At 41.4% G+C, this 21,383-nt stretch overlaps 1 protein-coding gene across 1 annotated transcript; it reads left to right on the top strand.

Moving 5' to 3' along the window:
* The first annotated feature begins 6,699 nt into the window (after nt 1-6,699).
* On the top strand, nt 6,700-19,323 carry LOC130915827 (gastrula zinc finger protein XlCGF26.1-like). Its single transcript, XM_057835985.1, has 3 exons — nt 6,700-6,882; nt 9,140-9,428; nt 13,900-19,323. Exons 2-3 carry the CDS (start codon nt 9,218-9,220, stop codon nt 15,429-15,431), a joined length of 1,743 nt encoding a protein of 580 aa, XP_057691968.1. The 5' UTR covers nt 6,700-6,882; nt 9,140-9,217; the 3' UTR covers nt 15,432-19,323.
* Nucleotides 19,324-21,383: the final 2,060 nt, after the last annotated feature.

Here is a 21,383-nt window from a genome sequence, read left to right as displayed (position 1 = left end):
CTTATACTCCGGTGTGACTTGTATATGTTTTTTTTCCTCTTCGTTGGGCATTTTATGGCTGGATCGACTTATACTCAGGAGTGACTTGTAGTCCGAAAAATACGGTAATTAAGAAGCCTGCTTCACAAAGATGCGATGTTGGAAATTGTAGCAGGGTTTTCAGTGTTCTCGTAGTGCTTTCAGGATATTCCGGAATGACTTTAATTGTCTCAAATGTACGTTTAAGCTCGCCGTCATTTGCAAGCTCTACAAGGTGATCCTCCTGTTGCACAGACATGCTCGAATCACTCGGTTTATTCACAAACGGGTAACGAATCCACTCTTTCACAGTGCGTGGGTCTTCGAGGTTGTAGGCTCATCTTCTGGCTCGTCAGGTGCCCTTTTTCGCCGTAAAATAGCTCTCTAAAGACGTCTGTTTTCCAGTCATTTTCGCTTGTGTGGGGGAACAAATGTGTTGCGCCCGCGGCCAGTGGCGTAGCAAGGGTCCCCGGGGGCCCCAGGCAACATGGGGCCCTTTGAGCATGTGCAAGTAAGGGGGACAGTTGGACTTGGAGCAATAGCATATTTAATAAAAGTCTAATAACGCCTCGCTCTCATAGGGCGCTTTTTAGGACACTCAAAGTGCCCCCCCCCCAATTGCATTAATACATATTTGCGCAGTAAAATGTACACGGTGGGGGGGGGGGGTCGAGTGCGTGCTGCGTGCGGTCATCTTGGCCATAAAAATGGCGAAAACTAATCACTTTACACTCATATGGATGTACAACATCATTTTAGGATGCTAAACTAACACCTTCCCTCTTAAAGCAAATGTGCAATGTGAATATAATGTAAAGAACGCTCTCCTCGACGCAGCGAGAACGAGTGGGATCACCCAGCCGACATAACAGGAAAAACACGAAATGATCGCGCTGATAACGGCTCTAACTTATCATAAGAACTTTATGGCATGAAGAGGAAATACGTTCATGGACGCACAGATTAATCCTCTAACAGGTGGGGTGGCCGTCCTCTGCTCGAAATGCGCACCTTACGCTTACGCCTATAGACCCGACTCACCAACGTCACAAAATGACGTGTCGCTGTATCCGGCCGCCATATTGTCCGTCATTGTTTAGCCCTATTCTCAATGGTTTCAATTAGTCGTGCAATTTATAGAGCAATTCATGGAAGCCCCGGTGTTATCTGACGCTGTAAACTCATTGGATGCGTTGCATAAAAGGCGTTATGTGGAAAAGCTTCAGTCTATCCATTCGCCAGATCCATATTTGATGCCTAAATCGATATTTTTGGACCCGCTGTCTTCGCCCTCTCTGCCTGACATCTGCTACCCTGATATCTACAACTGTCTTGTCCACAGAAACTCAGCCTATTCTCAAGAAACTTTGAAAAACTTTAAGAGCAGCACTCTAAGCAACATTACCCTGTGTGACCCTTCCAATTTTCTAAAATGGCGACAATCAATAAAAAAAGATGGCTGCGACGCATCAAGGATAGGTGCATATTGGACTATTTCTTCAATAAAATACAAAACTGTGTCTACCTCATTTGCAAAGAGACAGTCGCGAAAGATATGCAACGAGAAATTAAAGCAACTTGAAGCTAATTTAATTTCACAGCAGCAGTATTTCGCAAGAGCCCGAGGGTCGAAAGAGAACGCCACAAAAGTGAGATTGTTGAAATTATGAATTAAGAAAATAATAATAAAGCAAATGTGACACACAGAAGAGCTTGCTAAAATTTCTTTAAACGTATTGTTCTACGTAAATCAGCCCAGGTAGCCCCCCACATTTTTACCACACCAAATCTTTACCACACCAAATCTGGCCCCCTTTGCAAAAAGTTTGGACACCCCTGTTTAACCGATGATCCGTAGACGAGGCCAGCTTCTTTCACTTGCTACCAGCTGTTGAGTTCATTATCGAGGGTTGATTGAATATTTGCTTGATTGATTGAATATTTGCTTGTCCTCATACATACAGTGCCTTGCAAAAGTATTCGGCCCCCTTGAACCTTGCAACCTTTCGCCACATTTCAGGCTTCAAACATAAAGATATAAAATTTTAATTTTTTGTCAAGAATCAACAACAAGTGGGACACAATCGTGAAGTGGAACAACACTTATTGGATAATTTAAACTTTTTTAACAAATAAAAAACTGAAAAGTGGGGCGTGGAATATTATTCGGCCCCCTTGCGTTAATACTTTGTAGCGCCACCTGTTGCTCCAATTACAGCTGCAAGTCTCTTGGGGTATGTTTCTATCAGTTTTGCACATCGAAAGACTGACATTCTTGCCCATTCTTCCTTGCAAAACAGCTCGAGCTCAGTGAGGTTGGATGGAGAGTGTTTGTGAACAGCAGTCTTCAGCTCTTTCCACAGATTCTCGATTGGATTCAGGTCTGGACTTTGACTTGGCCATTCTAACACCTAGATACGTTTATTTTTAAACCATTCCATCGTAGATTTGGCTTTATGTTTTGGATCATTGTCCTGTTGGAAGATAAATCTCCGTCCCAGTCTCAGGTCTTGTGCAGATACCAACAGGTTTTCTTCCAGAATGTTCCTGTATTTGGCTGCATCCATCTTCCCGTCAATTTTAACCATCTTCCCTGTCCCTGCTGAAGAAAAGCAGGCCCAAACCATGTTTGACAGTGGGGATGGTGTGTTCAGGGTGATGAGCTGTGTTGCTTTTACGCCAAACATATCGTTTTGCATTGTGGCCAAAAAGTTCAATTTTGGTTTCATCTGACCAGAGCACCTTCTTCCACATGTTTGGTGTGTCTCCCAGGTGGCTTGTGGCAAACTTTAAGCGAGACTTTTTATGGTTATCTTTGAGAAATGGCTTTCTTCTTGCCACTCTTCCATAAAGGCCAGATTTGTGCAGTGTGCGACTGATTGTTGTCCTATGGACAGACTCTCCCACCTCAGCTGCAGATCTCTGCAGTTCATCCAGAGTGATCATGGGCCTCTTGGCTGCATCTCTGATCAGTTTTCTCCTTGTTTGAGAAGAAAGTTTGGAAGGACGGCCGGGTCTTGGTAGATTTGCAGTGGTATGATGCTCCTTCCATTTCAATATGATGGCTTGCACAGATCCATCAATTTCATATTTTTATGTTTGAAGCCTGAAATGTGGCGAAAGGTTGCAAGATTCAAGGGGGCCGAATACTTTTGCAAGGCACTGTACCTGTGTCACCTCTGCTGCAGTAATTTAGTGGATAGGAGTGGGATGATGTCAAATTTACTATCAATCAATCAATAGATAGTATATATCCGCAGTGGGACTATTTATTCAGTGTTTATTTGCTGTTAATCTATTAGGAATGATTACAAATGAGGAGCATTAGTTAGCGTAACAAAATAAGATGTTCTTTATGGGTACATAATTTCATTCCATATTGATTGATAATAAACGCATGTTTCAAAAAAAAAAAAAAAATCAACATTCCTGAAAATAATCAACCATAGTAGCAACTGAAATAGCCTAGCTATGCTCCTATCAATGCAAGATGTATGAAGGTAAATATAAATATAGCCTATATGTTATCCATATACAAGAGCATAATAACATACCAAATCAAGCTCCGGGGATGTTTCAGGTACAAAGAATTGTGACAAAGGCTCTTCTGGGATCTTATATTCCGTTTGGGTAGGTCCCCTGCAGCATGCTGTTTTACACCTCCGTGAGACCCTACAAAAACTTTCCTGCCTGCCTTGCAGTTCGCTTTAAAATCATCATCAGTGACTATCGAGCAATGGGTTCCCCTCTTCCCATTCCACTCTATTTTTTGGAGACGTTTCCCCTTTTGAGGATGAGGTGGGGTGTCCTGAACTTCTGCTGCTGAAGAAGACATTTTTGTTTTGCAAATGCGCAGCGCAGGGCGGTGTGCCGAACAGAGGAAGCGAGGTCACTAGGCAACGAAACCGGAAGTGGAGTGCAGTGCAGGGCAGACAGCAGCGGGCAGGCAGATAACTATCTTGCAGTCTTTAATATCTCCTACCCTTTTTGTTCATTATTGTTGGCTCAGTGGTCACTCATAAGCGCAGAAGGTGTTTGTTTGTGTGTGACAGACGTGCATGGGCTGGGCGTACTGCCGCCCGCCACTCCCCGCCACCGGAGCCGCGGGTCGCGCGGGGTCGCCCCATGGGACAATTGTGAAATACGGAATAAACTGCGTTCCATATTGGTTCAATACAGAACGCAACTTTCAATTCCCAATTACGGAACGATTCCGTATTTCAAGGGACAGGTGGCAAGCCTACATTTGTATGTCTTCCACATCTTTACCAGTGAATCTGGATCCAGAGACATCATTTTCGGACAGAATTTGTGGATTTAGCTCTGTAAATGTCTCCTTGGTACACTATTCCTATTCATTTCCTATTAGGGACAAACAAGAGTTTGTCCCGCCTTAGCTAACAGCAAAGCCACACAAGTTAACGTCATAAATATTAATGAGCGGAAGTGACGTATAGCGGCATGTGCTGCTTTACAAACGGCGCCCCGTATGAGACTCCCCCTTAAAAAAAATACAACTGGCATAAAGGTAAAGCAATCGAAATGCGTAACCGTGTCTTGGCTAGCGAGCTAGGCTAAACAACAAAATTAAGGAGGAGAACGGAACACGAAATAACGGCAAGAGAGCGCTTCCGGAGCAGTGGTTCACTGAAAATATAAGTCATCGGCTCGGAGCAAGTTTCAGTTTCAAATTGCCATCACTCCTTTAATCTATGGCATAATCATTTAGTGTTTTATTTTTGTTTTGTTTTGTTTTTTAAATCACCCCCCCCCCTTCCAAAAAAAAAAAAAAAAAAAAAAAAAAGAAAGAAAGAAACCACAGTGCGTCGCGATCCAGTAGGCCGTCACGATTGGGTAGTGATACGTGTTGGATAAACGAAGATATGTTTTTTAAACCATCCAATGATAGATATAAGAGAATTTTAGCGGACCACTGCTCCGTAGTGAAGGGATCTGTCGTTCACTTGAGTAAACGAATCCATTCTGGTTCGTTCAGTAAAAAGATTCGTTCAAACAAATCGTTCAAACAAATCGTTCAACGAATCGTTCGCCCCCCCTCACCTCCCTCCCCGCCCAAATGAATCGTTCGGTTAGTGAACGGAAGTGACGTTGCCGAACGAATCACCAAAGACCGCTTCGCTGTATAACTGAACGGGAAGTGACATGGCTTGGTCCCTCCCTCTCTTGCACACAGGCTCCTTATTGACCACTCGTCGTAGTTTCAGAAATAAGTGACAGACGATATCATTCTGCTTTCACAGACAGCCTCGTCTCCCTCCCGCTGCTGCAAAAGCGAGGGAGAACTTCCGCGTCGTCTGTCCTAGTTCAATGGGATCTAAGTCATGGCTCGTGCTTGCATTTTGATTTAGGACACGGTTAAACATTTTTCTTTTGTGGGGGGAGTGGGGGTTTGGGGTCGGGGGCACACGGACTTTCTTTAGCATGATCTTGATCACATATACAATGCTGCTGCTACCAGCCAACGCGGCATGCTTCTTGTCACGAAAATAAAAATAAATCGAAAGTTTAATTTCTAAATATGGAACGACCAACACATCATATTTACCTCTCACTCTGTTGTATTTTAGGTTTTTATGCTCATCACTATTATTTTAGGTCACTATTGTTAAAACTAAAGTGTAAATAGCTAGTTGTCAAATGTGCTGCTCTGAAATAAAAACAATACTGCATTTTGATATTCGACAGTTTAATTGCAAATCAGTATTAAGATGACCGTATTGAATTTTTGCAGTGGTATTAACAAATAAAATAATCCGGTTAGCTCCCCTGTCGCCCCCTCAACTCAGATTGTCAAATGCTGACGAGAAATAATTGTTTGCTCTTTACGATGTTGCCTTTCTACTCTCATTAGTCTGTTAAGAAAAATGTAGACATATTGCGACGTATCCGCGTGCGTTGTTTTTGAGTAGCACATGATGGACGGATGGACATAATTTGTCAAACCAACCAACCAACACGCTCTGAAACGAAAAAAATAAATAAAAATAGTCGGAAAAAATTGACATGTATATACAGTTTCATTGCAAATCAGTATTATGGTGATAATACTAAATATTTTTTCTGTGCACATATGAGGTAAATATCGCTGCCATGAAGCCTCCATATAGTGACAGTTCTCTGCCCCCTTCACTGCCGTGAGTGCCGTCACGCGACCGCAGCTCACTTTTGCTTGCCTCGTAGCTACCCGTGTTTTAAACTACTGTAAATTTGATAGTATGTTGTCAGTCATAGGTAGTCCCGAGTCTGTTGAGAAAAGTAGTACACTAAACCATGCTCGCTAGATTTGTGTGGTGTTTTGTCTGTTTGAGCAGCATTTGATAGGCTCCACATTAACAAATATGTGACAAAGTCATTTCCTTCCATTTTTTGACTCGTTCACCGCATTACTGGGAAGTAAAGTTAGCAGCAAGCTAGGTCAGGAACCGGAGGACCGAGTCACTGAACGGGAAGTGACATAACTCAGTCTTGCCCCCTTGCGTGCACGCTGGCAGTTTATTGGCTACACGTGGAAGTGAGTGACAGACGCCCTGATTCTGTTTCCGCTCCCTCCCCTGCCCGCGATGAGGCTGGCGTCTGATTGGTCGTGTGTGATGTCAGAAGACGCTGCCGCTTGCTCAACGCCCTCCCACGCAGCGAACAAGCCCTAACTTCATAGAACGAATCAGTGCAGATGCTGATTAGTTCGGTCTCGTTCACCCAAACAATTCGTTCAAAAAGACCGAATCGTTCGCGACCGATACAACACTACTGCTCCGGAAGCACTCTCTCTTGACCTATCCGGGACGATCCGTTGTTTCGTGTTCCCTTCTAAACAAACGAGCTCCTTCGAAGTATTCTCATCGGGTAAGTACCGAAGTACGAATTTAGTGGACTGAATAGTCCCATCTTAAAGCTTAGTGAAAGTCGTTTGGCTTTATGTTGGATCTTTCCAGGCATACATAACTTCGTTTTGTTTAGCTTAGCTGGCTAGCCAAGACACGAGAAAGCATTTCGATTGATTTAGCTTTATGCCTCTTGTGAATTTTGTTTTAAGGGGGGGTCGCTCGGTTAACATTAGAGTGATTACATTTAATTGTATGAGACGCTTTTCGACTTGTTTTAAAGGCCAACGCAATCAAAAATATCAAGCTAAACAGTAGAGACGTGGAAGACAAGGTGAGGAAATCAGGCCACGACGAGCAACTGAAAAACAAAAGAAAATGAGGGTAAAATCACGACATCAGTTGTTTTATTTTTTACGCAATATAAGACTTGCTTTGATGCATATTTGACTTGCCATACAAAGCTCACGATAACGATGATCTCACGATATGGCGATGTTAGAATTCACGGGCGTAGGTTTGGTCCCAATATTGGTAGGGACGATATAACCTGCATCGACACTTTTCTCTTTGGACGGAACATTAATGAGACCAAACAGATTGTTTCTATCGGCACCTTTTCAAAGCAAATTTCTCAAGCCTCGGTGATCGTAGAACATTTTGGAAAATGTTTGCATTCATCAAAAAAATGAATAATAATGACCAAAAAATGTATTGTATACATGTATATTATTGGGCCTTTCAGTTTTTCGGCAGTGTTTCAAATATTCGGTTTTCAATTTCCGCCAAGAATTTTGCTTTCGGTATTCCTAAAATACTCCTTCTCAAAAAATTAACATATTGTGATAAAGTTCGTTATTTTCTGTAATGTACTGATAAACATTAGACTTTCTTATATTTTAGATCCATTACACACAAGTGAAGTAGTTCAAGCCTTTTATTGTTTAAATATTGATGATTTTGGCAAAAAAAATAAATAAAGTCAAGAAAAAACAAAAATCCCCATCTCAAAAAATTTGCATATTTTATCCGACCAATACAAAAAAGTGTTTTTTAATACAAAGAAGTCAACCCTTCAATTAATTATATCAGCTATGCTCTCAAAACTTGGTCGGGAATCCTTTTGCAGAGATGACTGTTTCAATGCGGCATGGGATAGAGGCAATCAGCCTGTGGCACTGCTGAGGTGTTACGGAGGCCCAGGATGCTTCGATAGCGGCCTTAAGCTCATCCACAGTGTTGGGTCTGGTGTCTCTCAACTTCCTCTTCACAATATCCCACAGATTCTCTATGGGGTTCAGGTCAGGAGAGTCGGCAGGCCAATTGAGCACAGTAATTCCATGGTCAGTAAACCATTTACCAGTGGTTTTGGCACTGTGAGCAGGAGCCAGGTCGTGCTGAAAAATGAAATGTTCATCTCCATAAAGCTAGCTAGCTGCATTGACCCTGCCCTTGATAAAACACAGTACACCAACACCAGCAGCTGACATGGCACCCCAGACCATCACTGACTGTGGGTACTTGACAATGGACTTCAGGCATTTTGGCATTTCCTTCTACCTAGTCTTCCTCCGAACTCTGGCACCTTGATTTCCAAACGACATGCAAAATTTGCTTTCATCTGAAAAAAGTACTTTGGACCACTAAGCAACAGTCCAGTGCTGCTTCTCTGTAGCCCAGGTCAGGCGCTTCTGCCGCTGTTTCAGGTTCAAAGGTGGCTTGACCTGGGGAATGCGGCACCTGTAGCCCATTTCCAGCACACGCCTGTGCACGGTGGCTCTGGATGTTTCTACTCCAGACTCAGTCCACTGTTTCTGCAGGTTCCCCAAGGTCTGGAATCGGCCCTTCTCCACAATCTTTCTCAGGGTGTGGTCACCAAAATCATCAATATTAAAACAATAAAAGGCTTGAACTACTTCAGTTGTGTGTAATGAATCTAAAATATATGAAGGTCTAATGTTTATCAGAACATTACAGAAAATAATGAACTTTATCACAATATGTTAATTTTTTGAGAAGGACTAGTGTATATACAGTACAGGCCAAGAGTTCAGACACACCTCTCCACCGCTCACTTTCGCTGAGATGTCCTGTTACACATATACAGTACAATGAATGGGGTGCTGCTGAACCCTTCACACTAGGCTGCCGCTAGATTGAAACAGCCTTTACAATCTGTATGGGCTAAAAATCAGATTTTGGCTGCCTGTCTGAAAATCACAGCGGGAGATGAGCAAAGCTCGACTTTATCGAATCACATGATATTTTTCCATTTCTAGTGTCCCGCAGACGTCACTATTAAAGAGCTTCACCCTCAGAAGCACGAACCCCTCCACGTTAAACAGGAGGAGTCGGAGATGCCGTACATTAAGCAGGAGGAGGAGCCAGAGACCCTCAGTATTAAAGAAGAAGAACAGGAAGATGAAATCACTAAGTGTCCAATGACTGTCAGTGTGAAGAGTGAAGAAGACGAAGGTCCAAGCAAAGAGAGTGGGGAAGCTAAACCTGCGAGCAACAGCTCATTTCAACACCTGACAACAAAAGGAGAGGGACCATGGCAACCTGACGGTTTGTTAACACCACTCTCAGACAGTGACGACGTAATGTCACACTATTCTAATTCTAACACTGATGAGGAGGATAAAGACTTTTGACCAAAATGCTTCAAAATCCTTAAACAAATCATCATTGAAAAGACACACAAAATTGGTTGGGAGACCTTTTACCTGCTCACTTTGTGATAAAACATTTTCTCAGAAACATCACATAAAAAGACACATGCAGACAAACACCGGGGAGAAGCCTTTTGGTTGCACACTTTGTGGTAGACGATCCGCTGAGAAGAGACGTTTAAACTAGGGCTGTCAAACGATTAAAATTTTTAATCAAGTTAATTACAGCTTAAAAATTAATTAATCGTAATTAATCGCAATTTATCGCAATTCAAACCATCTATAAAATATGCCATATTTTTCTGTAAATTATATATATATATATATATATATATATATATATATTCTGTAAAATAATTTGTTAGAATGGAAAGATAAGACACAAGATGGATATATACATGCAACATACGGTACATAAGGACTGTAGTGGGCATTTCACTCTACTGTCATTTAAATCTGTCTATGCTGTCCTCACTCCGAAGCGTCTACTTTTTCCAAAGCTAGACAGCTAGTGAACGACGCCTTAATAATCAGACTTCTTACTTTTTCATCTGATTTATTAATAAAATGGCCTCAAACCACTGTCCTCTTTAGACCGCAGTGAAACTACAAAAAAAAGTACACAAGCATTGCATTAGCAACAACGTTAGCTTAGCACGCTATACAGGTTCACAAAACATAAACAAAAAGCGTCTCATACAAAAAATATAACATTTCGCTTACTAACATAATATGTGCATTCTTTACAACAACCATACTTACGGACAAATCTTGTCCAAGGATCATATAAGCACAACATTACAACGTAGGCGTCAGCCCGAGACGTCGTGCAGCCATATTGAACTGGCAAGAAAGCAATAAACCATGTCGCAAAGCGACCACAAGAGTTCGCTGTTAGCACAAAAAACCTTGCTGTAAAACTTACCAAAAGGCAGAATACTGTCTGAGCGGGACATGTGCGTTAATTGCGTCAAATATTTTAACGTGATTAATTTAAAACATTACCGCGCGTTAACACGATAATTTTGACAGCCCTAGTTTAAACGAACACATAGTGACACACACTGGAGAAAAGCCCTTTCCCTGCTCATTTTGCCATAAAAGATTCTCTAGGAAAGCACTATTTAACCGTCACGTTAAAACACACACACCTGAGAGAAACATTTTGGCTGCTCACTTTGTGATAAAACTTATTCTCGAAAACAACACTTAAAAAGACACATGCATACACACACCGGGGAGAAGCTTTTTGCCTGCACACTTTGCAATAAAATATATTCTTGGAAGCATGCGTTAACTACAGACACTGGGAAAAAGCCTTTTCTCTGCACATTTTGTGGTAAAAGATTTACCCAGAAGGGACAATTAATGTGTCACACAAGTGTACACACTGGGGAAAAGCCTTATCACTGCACAGTTTGTGGTAAACAATTCGCTAAGAAGGAAAGTTTAAAAAAACAACACCGGGGAAAATCCATTTCCCTTCTCTTTTGCCATAAAAGATTCTCTCTGAAAAGAGAACTATCACACAAGAACACACAATGGAGAGATGCCTTCTATATGCCCTCTTTGCAATAAAAGACACACCCGGAAGGAAGGGTTTCCCATGCCCAATGCCGCTTCGCACTTTGCGTACGTGTACCATAGCTTAGGAGCTATGATTGAGTACTACGAGAAAAAATGTCAAACTCTTACTACGCAAATGAATGTCTTATTAATAGTACGAGAATAAAGATCCTATTATTACGTAGGGCTAATGTAACTGAAAAAGCAGCTACGTATTTCAAGTAGTGCGTTGCCACCTCCGTTATAATCAACAATATTGAAAGCGTCTTGTGTTTTAGAATAGCTTTAACAACAAAGGAAATCCTTAATATTTTGCCTCATCAACATCAAATTATAATGAATAAAAGGATTTACACTAATGCTTCGTCATAGCTCGTAATGATACTTTTTTTATAGCAATTTTACGACTTACATCTCGTTTTCTTTCTTCTTTATTTGGCCCTAATCCATACTAGATTGCTACAACAATAACAGTCCTTCTGTTAATGGACCCTCGTCTGTTGACAACTTAAATCTTTTCTAAATACAGTACTTCACAAATACTCATCTGAAATTACAACCAGCTATTGAGGGACGCGAGGATTCGGGTCAAACACGCCATAAAGAACTTAGAAACATTATGTCAATGTCAATATTAAGATTGTTTTCACAGGCTTAAACCAGAATTACATTCATTAACTTGAAATACCCTACTGTGGATTTTCTCACGATTTCCAACTTGTAGTCGGGCACATGCTTGCAACAGGAGAACCGATGTGATTTTCTAAATAAAGTGTGTCAAGGAACGACTAGTATTTGACGTGCTATTTAGGACGACTTCTGGCAAATAGTAGAGAAATAATGAGCTATTGACACATTGTTAAATGAAATTACTTTGAATCTTAAAAAAAATCTAATTTTCAAGGTGTGGTGGCTTCAATTTTGGTGTGGTGGTGCGCCACAATCTTTTATATGTAAGGGAAACCCTGCTAATTTACTGACGGCCTACTGCTTTTCACAATTTAACTTCTGATTATCGGCATTTTGAAATGGAGTGATCCGTCGTTTTTCACGGTTAATGAAGGGGCCGCCCCCAGCGATAAGCATAATCTGCAAAGTAGAAGTGTGGCTTCATTAAATTGAAAAATGTATATATATTTTTGATGTTTTCAATGTATTTATTCGGATTTAGCACTGGAAAGAGATACATATAAGACCTGATTTTAGCACACTATAGTCAGTGTTTAACATGTTAACTGAGCCGGCGCCTTTGAAAGTTAGTTCTCTTAAGCTGTTCTCTAAGCTGTCGTTGGGTAACATGGACTTTCAACTACCTCCACAGGTTTTTTATGGGGTTGAGATCTGGAGACTGGCTAGGCCACTCCAGGACCTTGAAATGCTTCTCACGAAGCCACTCCTTTGTTGCCCTGGCTGTGTGTTTGGGATCATTGTCATGCTGAAAGACCCAGCCACGTCTCATCTTCAATGCTCTTGCTGATGGAAGGAGATTTTCACTCAAAATCTCTCGATACATGGTCCCATTCATTCTTTCCTTTACACAGATCCGTCGTCCTGATCCCTTTGCAGAAAAACAGCCCCAGAGCATGATGTTTCCAACCCCATGCTTCACAGTGGGTAAGGTGTTCTTCGGATGTAATTCAGTTTTCTTTTTCCTCCAAAGAAGAGAACCTGTGATTCTACAAAAAAGTTTCTATTTTGGTTTCATCTGACCATAACACATTCTCCCAGTCCTCTTCTGGATCATCCAAATGCTCTCTAGCGAACCGCAGACGGGCCTGGACGTGTACTTTCTTCAGCAGGGGGACACGTCTGGCAGTGCAGGATGTGACATCCCTGGCGGCGCATTGTGTTACTGATAGTAGTCTTTGTTATTGTGGTCCCAGTTCTCTGTAGGTCATTGACTAGGTCTCCTTGTGTGGCTCTGGGATTTTTGCTCACCGTTCTTGTTATCATTTTGACGCCACAGGGTGAGATCTTGCATGGAGCCGTTGCATCGAGGCAGATTATCAGTGGTCTTGTATGTCTTCCATTTTCTAATAATTGCTCCCACAGTTGATTTCTTTACACCAAGTGTTTTACCGATTGCAGATTCAGTCTTCCCAGCCTGGTGCAGGTCTACAATTTTGTCTCTGGTGTCCTTCGACAGCTCTTTGGTCTTGGCCTTAGTGGAGTTTGGAGTGTGACTGACTGAGGCTGTGGACAGGTCTTTTATACCGATAATGAGTTAAAACAGGTGCCATTAATACAGGTAACGAGTGGAGCCTTTTTAGACCTCATTAGAAGAAGTTAGACCTCTTTGACAGCCAGAAATCTTGCTTGTTTATAGGTAACCAAATACTTATTTTCCACTCTAATGTGGAAATAAATTCTTTAAAACTCAAACAATGTGATTTTCTGTTTTTCTTTTCCACATTCTGTCTCTCATGGTCGAAGTTTACCCATGTTGACGATTACAGGCCTCTCTAATCTTTTCAAGTAGGAGAACTTGCACAATTGGTGGATGACTAAATACTTATTTGCCCCTCTGTAATTTCCGACAGTGTTTGGATTTAAATGGTTTCTTTTTCTTTGGAGAAAATTTCACTAGTTTAGTTGATATTTTTTCACAGCCCAAAATCCACAAAGTGTGAGATCACATTTCGTTTCATTACTAATTAAACCACTATAACCTTTTCGTAATATTAGGCCAAAACATACACCCAAATTTTCAAATTCCCACTGGAAAAACATAAAGAGAAATGAAATATCAGCAGTTCCATCCCAAGAGTGTGACTTTTTTTTCCTAATCCTTTGTCCTACAGACATCGCAGTAGAAGATCTTCACCCAGAGAAGCACGATCTTCCCCACATTAAAAGGGAGTCGGAGATGCCGTATGTCAAACAGGAGGAGGAGCCAGAGATCCCCAGCATTAAAGAAGAAGAGCAGGAAGATGAAATCCCCAAGTTTTCAATGACTGTTAGTGTGAAGAGTGACAAAGATGAAGGTCCAAGCAAAGAGAGCAGAGAAGTGAAACTAGCAAGCAGTAACTTGTTTCAAATCCCCAAGTTTTCAATGACTGTTAGTGTGAAGAGTGACAAAGACGAAGGTCCAAGTAAAGAGAGCAGAGAAGTGAAACTAGCAAGCAGTAACTTGTTTCAACACCTGACAACAAAAGGTGAGGGACGATCGCAACCGGACGGTCTTTTGGCACCACTGTTGGACAGCGACGATGTAAAATCACACTTTTCTGACTTTAACACCGATGAGAAGGATATTGACTTTGAGCAAAATGCTTCGAAATCCTTAAACAAGGCATCACTGAGAAGACACACAAAACAACGCACGAATGGGAAACCTTTTTCCTGCTCACATTGCGATAAAACATTCACTACCAAGCAATATTTTATGAAACACGTGTATACACACACAGGAGGAAAGCCTTTTCTCTGCACATTTTGTGGTAAAAGATTCACTGTCGAGGGAACTTTAAAAATACACACAAAAAGACACACTGGAGACTATCCATTCGTCTGCCCTCTTTGCGATAAAGGATTTTGTGGGAAGAAAGACTTTGCAAGACACACACGAACACACAGAGAGGAAAAGGGTTTTCTCTGCAAATTTTGTGGTAAAAGATACACCCACAAGGGAAATTTTGAGATACACACAAGAAGACACACTGGAGAGAAGCTTTATGCCTGCTCTCTTTGCGATAAAAGATTTTATACAAAGCAAGCGTTAACAATACACACGCCAACACACACTGGAGAAAAGACTTTTCTCTGCACACTTTGTGGTAAAAGATTCACCCAGAGGAGAGGTTTAAATTTACACAAAAGGACACACACTGGAGAGAAGCCTTTCGTCTGCTCTCTCTGCGATAAAAGATTTTTTAGGAAGCAATCGCTAACAGAACACACGAGGACACATACTGAAGAGAAGCCTTTCGTCTGCTCTCTTTGCGATAAAAAATTTCGTTCGAAGGAAGACTTAAGAAGACACACGAGGACACACACAGGAGAAAAGCCTTTTGTCTGCACATTTTGTGGTAAAACATTCGCCCAGAAGGCACATTTAAATCTACACACGAAGACACACACGGGAGAGAAGCCTTTCGTCTGCTCTCTTTGCAATAAAAGATTTAGTAGGAAGGAAGTCTTAACAAGACACTCGAGAACACACACTGGAGAGAAGCCTTTCGTCTGCTCTCTCTGCGATAAAAGATTTTTTACGAAGCGAGAGTTAACAAGACACGCGCTTACACACCAGGTAATAGGTTCACCCGGAAGCGAGACAAACTTACGCAAGAAAGCGCACCAAGGAGAAACCTTTCACTTGGACCGTGTAATGTAAAAACCTTCTTTTTAAGGAAGTTGTAACATCCGTGTCTGCTGCTCTGGTAATCTGCTGGCGAATGAGTTTAGCAGGCATCCCCAAACTTTTTTGCACCACGGACCGGTGTAATTTGGGTCTTTTTTTCACGGAACGTTTTTTTTTTTTTTTTTTTGTAACCCATAAAAAACTGCAACTATCCAGTTCTGCGCATGCGCGTAACATTAAAAATGGCAGCGAATGCAGCAAATGTAAAGTAAACACTACAAACTTTCCATAAAGAAAGGAATATTAACTTACGTTTGATCGTGGATGGACATGTAGAAAAGTTCTCCTCAGACCCATCCTGCCATGTTAGCTGCACACCGCTCTCTCGCCATTAAAGCCTACGCCGTGTCGATTAGCATTAATTAAGAAGCCTGCTTCACAAAGATGCGATGGTAGAAATTGTAGCAAGGTTTTCAGTGTTCTCATAGCGCTTTCAGGATATTCCGGAATGACTTTAATCGTCTCAAATGTTTAAGGTCGCCGTCATTTGCGATCTCTACAAGCTGATCCTCCTGTTGCACAGACATGCTCGAATCACTCGGTTTATTCACAAACGGGTAACAAATCCACTCCTTCGCAGTTCGTGGGGCTTCGAGGTTGTACGCTCATCTTCCGGCTCGTCAGGTGCCCTTTTTCGCCGTAAAAAATCTCTCCAAAGACGTCTGTTTTCCAGTCATTTTCGCTAGTGTGGGGGAACAAAAGTGCTGCGCCTGCGGCCTAGTCATACGTTATTATGGAGGACAAGCGCACATAGATATACTGTATATACAAAACAAGATGTACTGCTTGCAGTCTAATCAATGGATTTCTATGATGACATTCTAATGTATACTGTAGTATTATAAAGTAGACAGGGATATTGATGTGTTATGCAGGGGCACAGGCCAAAGTTAATTCGGCCAGACTGCGGTCGTTAATAAAATATTTCTGTGCGGCTCGGTAGCAAATGCACCACGGTACCAGTCCGCGGACCCCTGGTTTAAAGGACTTCTGGACTCATTGGGCCTCACCCAGTCAGTGAATGCCTCAACTCCTGAGCAAGGTCACACTCTGGATCTGGTGATTTCGCTTGGGCTTTCAGTCTCCATCAGAGAAATAGTGGATACTGCTATCTCGGACCACCTTTCCATCATTTTTTTAGTTTTCTACCTCTTTGTCTGCCGGAAAGCCAATCTCTCCAGCTTGTTTTCGCCGATGCCTCACTCCATCCACAGCAGGAGAGTTTGTGGCTGCATTTGGAGAGCTACAGCAGCATGCTGACGCCATGATGCCTTCTCCTCTTCTCCTCCTCTTGCTGTTTTAGACTCCATTGCCCCTCTGTGGCAAAAAAAGCACGAAATCCAAAGCCACTCCATGGTTTAATGACTATACCCGCCTGCTCAGGCAAAAACGCAGGTGGGCTGAACGTCGATGGAAAAAGGACAAACTCCATGTTTCTCTGGGATTGCTGAGGAACATCTTAGTTGTCTACCCGGTGGTCCTAAAACAGGTCAAGTCTAATTTTTTTTATCTTTATCTATATTTTTAAGACTGCTTTTTAAGACTATTGACTCTGTTTTAAACCCACACACCACTGTCTTAACTGATGTATCAGCTGCCACTTGTGAGGAGTTTGTCACTTTCTTTCAAAACAGTCTCATTGGTTAGGCAGAATGTCTGCAACTCGGGTATCTCATTGGATAACGTACGTCCTCTGTAACCGCTCACTGTCTTTGAGCAATTTGATCTCCTTTCATTGTCACCTCTCACTGAAATAGTGAAATGAAACCCACTAACTGTCCCCTAGATTTAATGCCAGCTCGGCTTCTGAAGGAAGGCTTTAGGTGCCTTGGATCAAGTCTGCTGGCTCTTATAAATACCTCTCTCAGTTCCGGTTCTGTCCCAGCTGCCTTTAAACAGGCTGCTGCCCAATTTTTAACCGGTACACCTAGACCTACACAGAACATATTACCCCGTGCTATCATCGCTCCACTGGCTCCCAGTTCATTTTAGAATTGATGTCCATATTTTAGTTTGTTTTTTAATCTATTAATGGCCAGGCTCCTTTTTATTTATCGGAAAGTTGAACCCTCCTTAACTCTGGAAGGGTAATTTCCGAGGTCGAAACTTAACTAGTGGGGAGACTGATATTTTCCGGTTGCTGCCCCAAGTTGTGGAATAGCCTTCCCACTGAAATCTGCACCATTATGAATCTAGGCCATTTTAAATCTCTGTTAAAGACACACTTTTTATTTATTTATTTATTTACTCTATTTTTCCCCAGACTAGGGTAGCCTGGTTTTATTACTGAAGTGTTTTAATGTTTTTGAATTTTGTTTTATTTGCTGTTTTGATTGTTATCGCGGTGTTGTTTTTGTTTTCGTAATGTCATTGTATAATAATTTCCTGCCTTTTATTAGCATGTTGTCTTTGTTGTCAAGAATTTAGAGGACTTTTTTTTTTTTTTTTTTAAAGGGCTATTGAAATAAATTTGATTGATTGAACAACGGACAACTTGTTCTTAAAAGATAAATGCTACTATGAGTTATCATAATTATACATTAAGACCCTTCTTAATGTTTTCGTTTTTATAAAATTTGCAAAAATTTTTTAGTAGGTAGCCATTGTTGACTACTCAATGCATTCTGGGCTTCCACAGTGTCACTCGTGAGCTACATAAACATGGCGTCGGTTCTGCCCTTCCAAATTGAACCCCAGTGGAAAAGTGATGAGCAGGACAGCACTGTCGCCATTTCACAAAACGAGCAGCAAATGCCATTAAATGACTGTCTCCAGCTAGGTTCGAACCCTCGTTTCCCGTACGACAGACGAGCACGTAGACCACAGGACTGTACTTCTGCGTGACATTAGTCATGATTTTCCTTATAAAGCAACTGCAACCCACATGCATTGTCTGTCTGTGCGGTAAAACCTAAAAAGGAACCCCCAACTGGAAAAAGTGCAGCTGGCTTGATCACGGAATTAAAAAATGCAGCTCACTTCAGACAGCAAGCAGACAACAAGAACATAGGGATTGCGTAAAAGGATTTATTAAAGGGTATTAAAACACTAAGGGGCTGTGAGATAAATAGAACCGTTATGCAAATAGTAATAAAGCTAACAAAAAAATAAATCGCATTCATGAGAAATTATCGAAAATTACGAACATTTCCGAAAGTATTCCGGAAACAGCCGAATGGGGCGGGGACGTCATAACAAGGAAACAAAAGGTCGAGAGAGTTGCGTTCGTGTTTTATCAAAAAAATCGCTAAAATGGTTCAAACCTGTCATGCTATGTGGTTTACAAATAGCCTTTTGTCGCAATGTAGTACCCACGATTTCCCGAACACAACAAAAAGAGCTGGGACTACGCAGACACAATGAGTAAAGTTCGTCAGTGCTAAGAGGGTTAATTTTGCAGACCCAGCCATTTGCATGGTTTTGTGTGGTGCGCATTTTACACCTGAAAGCTATACGAACTATGGACAAACGAAATCAGGTTTTGCTAAGAAATTGCTGCTGAAAGCAGATGCGGTACCCACCTACACGCGCAGCCACCTAAATGTCCCGAGATATCAAGAGGACAATGACTGGCTCTGATGAGACCACCCCACCACCCCAGGCAAAGCAAAGGAGGGAAATGGCCAGAGTGAGTACTTTTATAATAAACATATCACGCATTGGATATAGGACTGGACACATGTATAAATTATCGCTCGTAAAATATATAGAACAAATCCTCTAATCCCATTCTTATTTGTGTCGGTTGGCAGAGTGAAAACCGGTGATAGCACAATAAATGATCATTATTCTATACATTATTTTGCAGTCACTGCGTATCAGCTTCACAAAAAGATGTGCAAAACAAACCATTTGGTGTTTCTGTTGCCGCCGGTGTTTCATCAGTGTGATTCCTCCCCTCAATGATCCTTTCATTAGGCTGCATTGGCTTTCGTTTGGGCTCAAATTGATAACCCAAGACACCAAAGAAAGGTTCATAACTCTCCTCGTCACCAATAGAAGAATGTTCGTTACGTCGGATTCGTCGCTGCAACTAGAAACAAAATTGTCCGCCATCATCCCTGCCATTCAGTACTAAGCACTGAGCCGGTTGTTTCCTTATAGTGACGTCACGCACACAATATGCTAGATTTCCGGCATCTCGGGGGCGGGTCGTTTTAGCTTGACAATCGACCTAATTTCTATCATTTTCTTGGTGTTGCAATGTGTGTAATTACACGAAGTGGCATGATATGAATTCAGAAGGCTTATGGATAAATGATGGAATATTAGCATTTCCCCAGGTGTTGTCATACCCTTTAAACACACCAAAAACATGTAAAATGGCAGCAAGCATCTCTGCAAGCCGCCTAGGATTGGTTTAAAGACACTGCTGATGAGCTGGAATTGGATGCAGGTAAGACGTTGGGAACTCATCCCAAAGCTCTGTAACAAAACGATCGACCATTAGCATTGCTTTGCTTGCTAGTTAGCACAGCTATTCTCGCAGTCCAGTCCAACCGCGCCATCACCCTGAGCGTGCATTGCGCCCGCCGTAGGTCAAACTATGAACTAAATATTATAGAATTTTAAAGTCTTTAGTCCAAGGTTCCCTTTAACCATTTACACTCCACGCTTTACAATTGGGGACGCTAGCGTCCCCTTGAATTCTGTGGGCCATAACATCTGTTGTACGCGTTTAAAAGACATAATTTTTGGCGAGTATAGAGTAATAGTCGCTGTTTCATTCAACATCAGATGGCTGCACTGTCACATGGTAACTGAGTTTTCCTGAGTTGACTTGGAGTGAGTTGAAGTTCGCGTCAGTAGCCGCCATCTTGCATCCGTGGTGATTCATATCACGTCTGCTGGAATAATCAATTTTTCTCACAATTACATCAACAAACTGGCATCACAACGACAAGGCAGGAGTTGAAGGGGTGTCGAACACCAGTAGAAGAGCATCCGGTCCTTAGCAGGCGAGTAGATGCAGTGAATTATACAAAGTCTGAAGAGGAGTCCCCAGAAAGAGTGGACATGGATTCGGAGGAAGCGGATTTGATCAACAATGGCATTGATCCCATCGAAGAAGGTAATAACATGAAAAAAAAAGTCATCATGAACAGACCCTTCCTAGATGTAAAAGATGAAGTTTCATTTAATTGAAATGAATACAAAATGTTGTTATTTTTACATTTTATGACCATGTCTATTGCTTACAAAATATAGTCAAAGAGTGGGATTTTTGGAATGTATCAGTAATCAAGCAATGTCTGTGATTTTTCCATATTTGGCATTTGAAATTCTTCAACTTTAGCTGGTTACGGCACATTCAGAAATGTAAAACATTTGGGAAAAAACGTTAATCACATCAACCTCTGATGACAGGAATAAAAAAATGTGCAACTAGGCATGTTTGAACTGTTTTTTTAAATTATTTTTTTTAGTTTATAAATACACAGGAAAATCGACCCCTAATTTCACAAAAAAGGCTGAGTGTCAAGGGTTACAGTGCCTGTGACACAAAAACGCATGTTTACTTCATATTACACGTGGTACTTTATGCTCCTGAATGAAATGGACCGCTTGACTAACTCCAAAAGCATAAAATACCATTCGGGAGGTTTAAGAAGTCTGCAGTTCTGACCATTATGCAGTAATTTTGCCCTGTCGTACTGAATAAACACATTTTTAACATTTCATATTCCATTTGGCACAAGGCTTATTTGTCATGACCATACAATTCATTTAACAATTGGTGAAAGATACAAAGAATATGCGTTCAAAATATTGGAGAGGTTAAAAAAGAAATGATTCATTGAGGCATTTAATTTGTAAAATACATGTTAAAATCTTTGTCATTGGGATTTTTTTTCTTCTTTCTTTCAGAAAGCTGACCAATACGCGGGGTCTGAAAGGCAAATTATTGTTGTATTATCTTGAAAT

Source organism: Corythoichthys intestinalis, chromosome 1, assembly GCF_030265065.1.
Source record: "Corythoichthys intestinalis isolate RoL2023-P3 chromosome 1, ASM3026506v1, whole genome shotgun sequence".
Taxonomy (NCBI): Eukaryota; Metazoa; Chordata; class Actinopteri; order Syngnathiformes; family Syngnathidae; genus Corythoichthys; species Corythoichthys intestinalis.
Note: the sequence above shows the minus strand (reverse complement) of the source record. Positions and strands in the feature narration are given on the sequence as shown.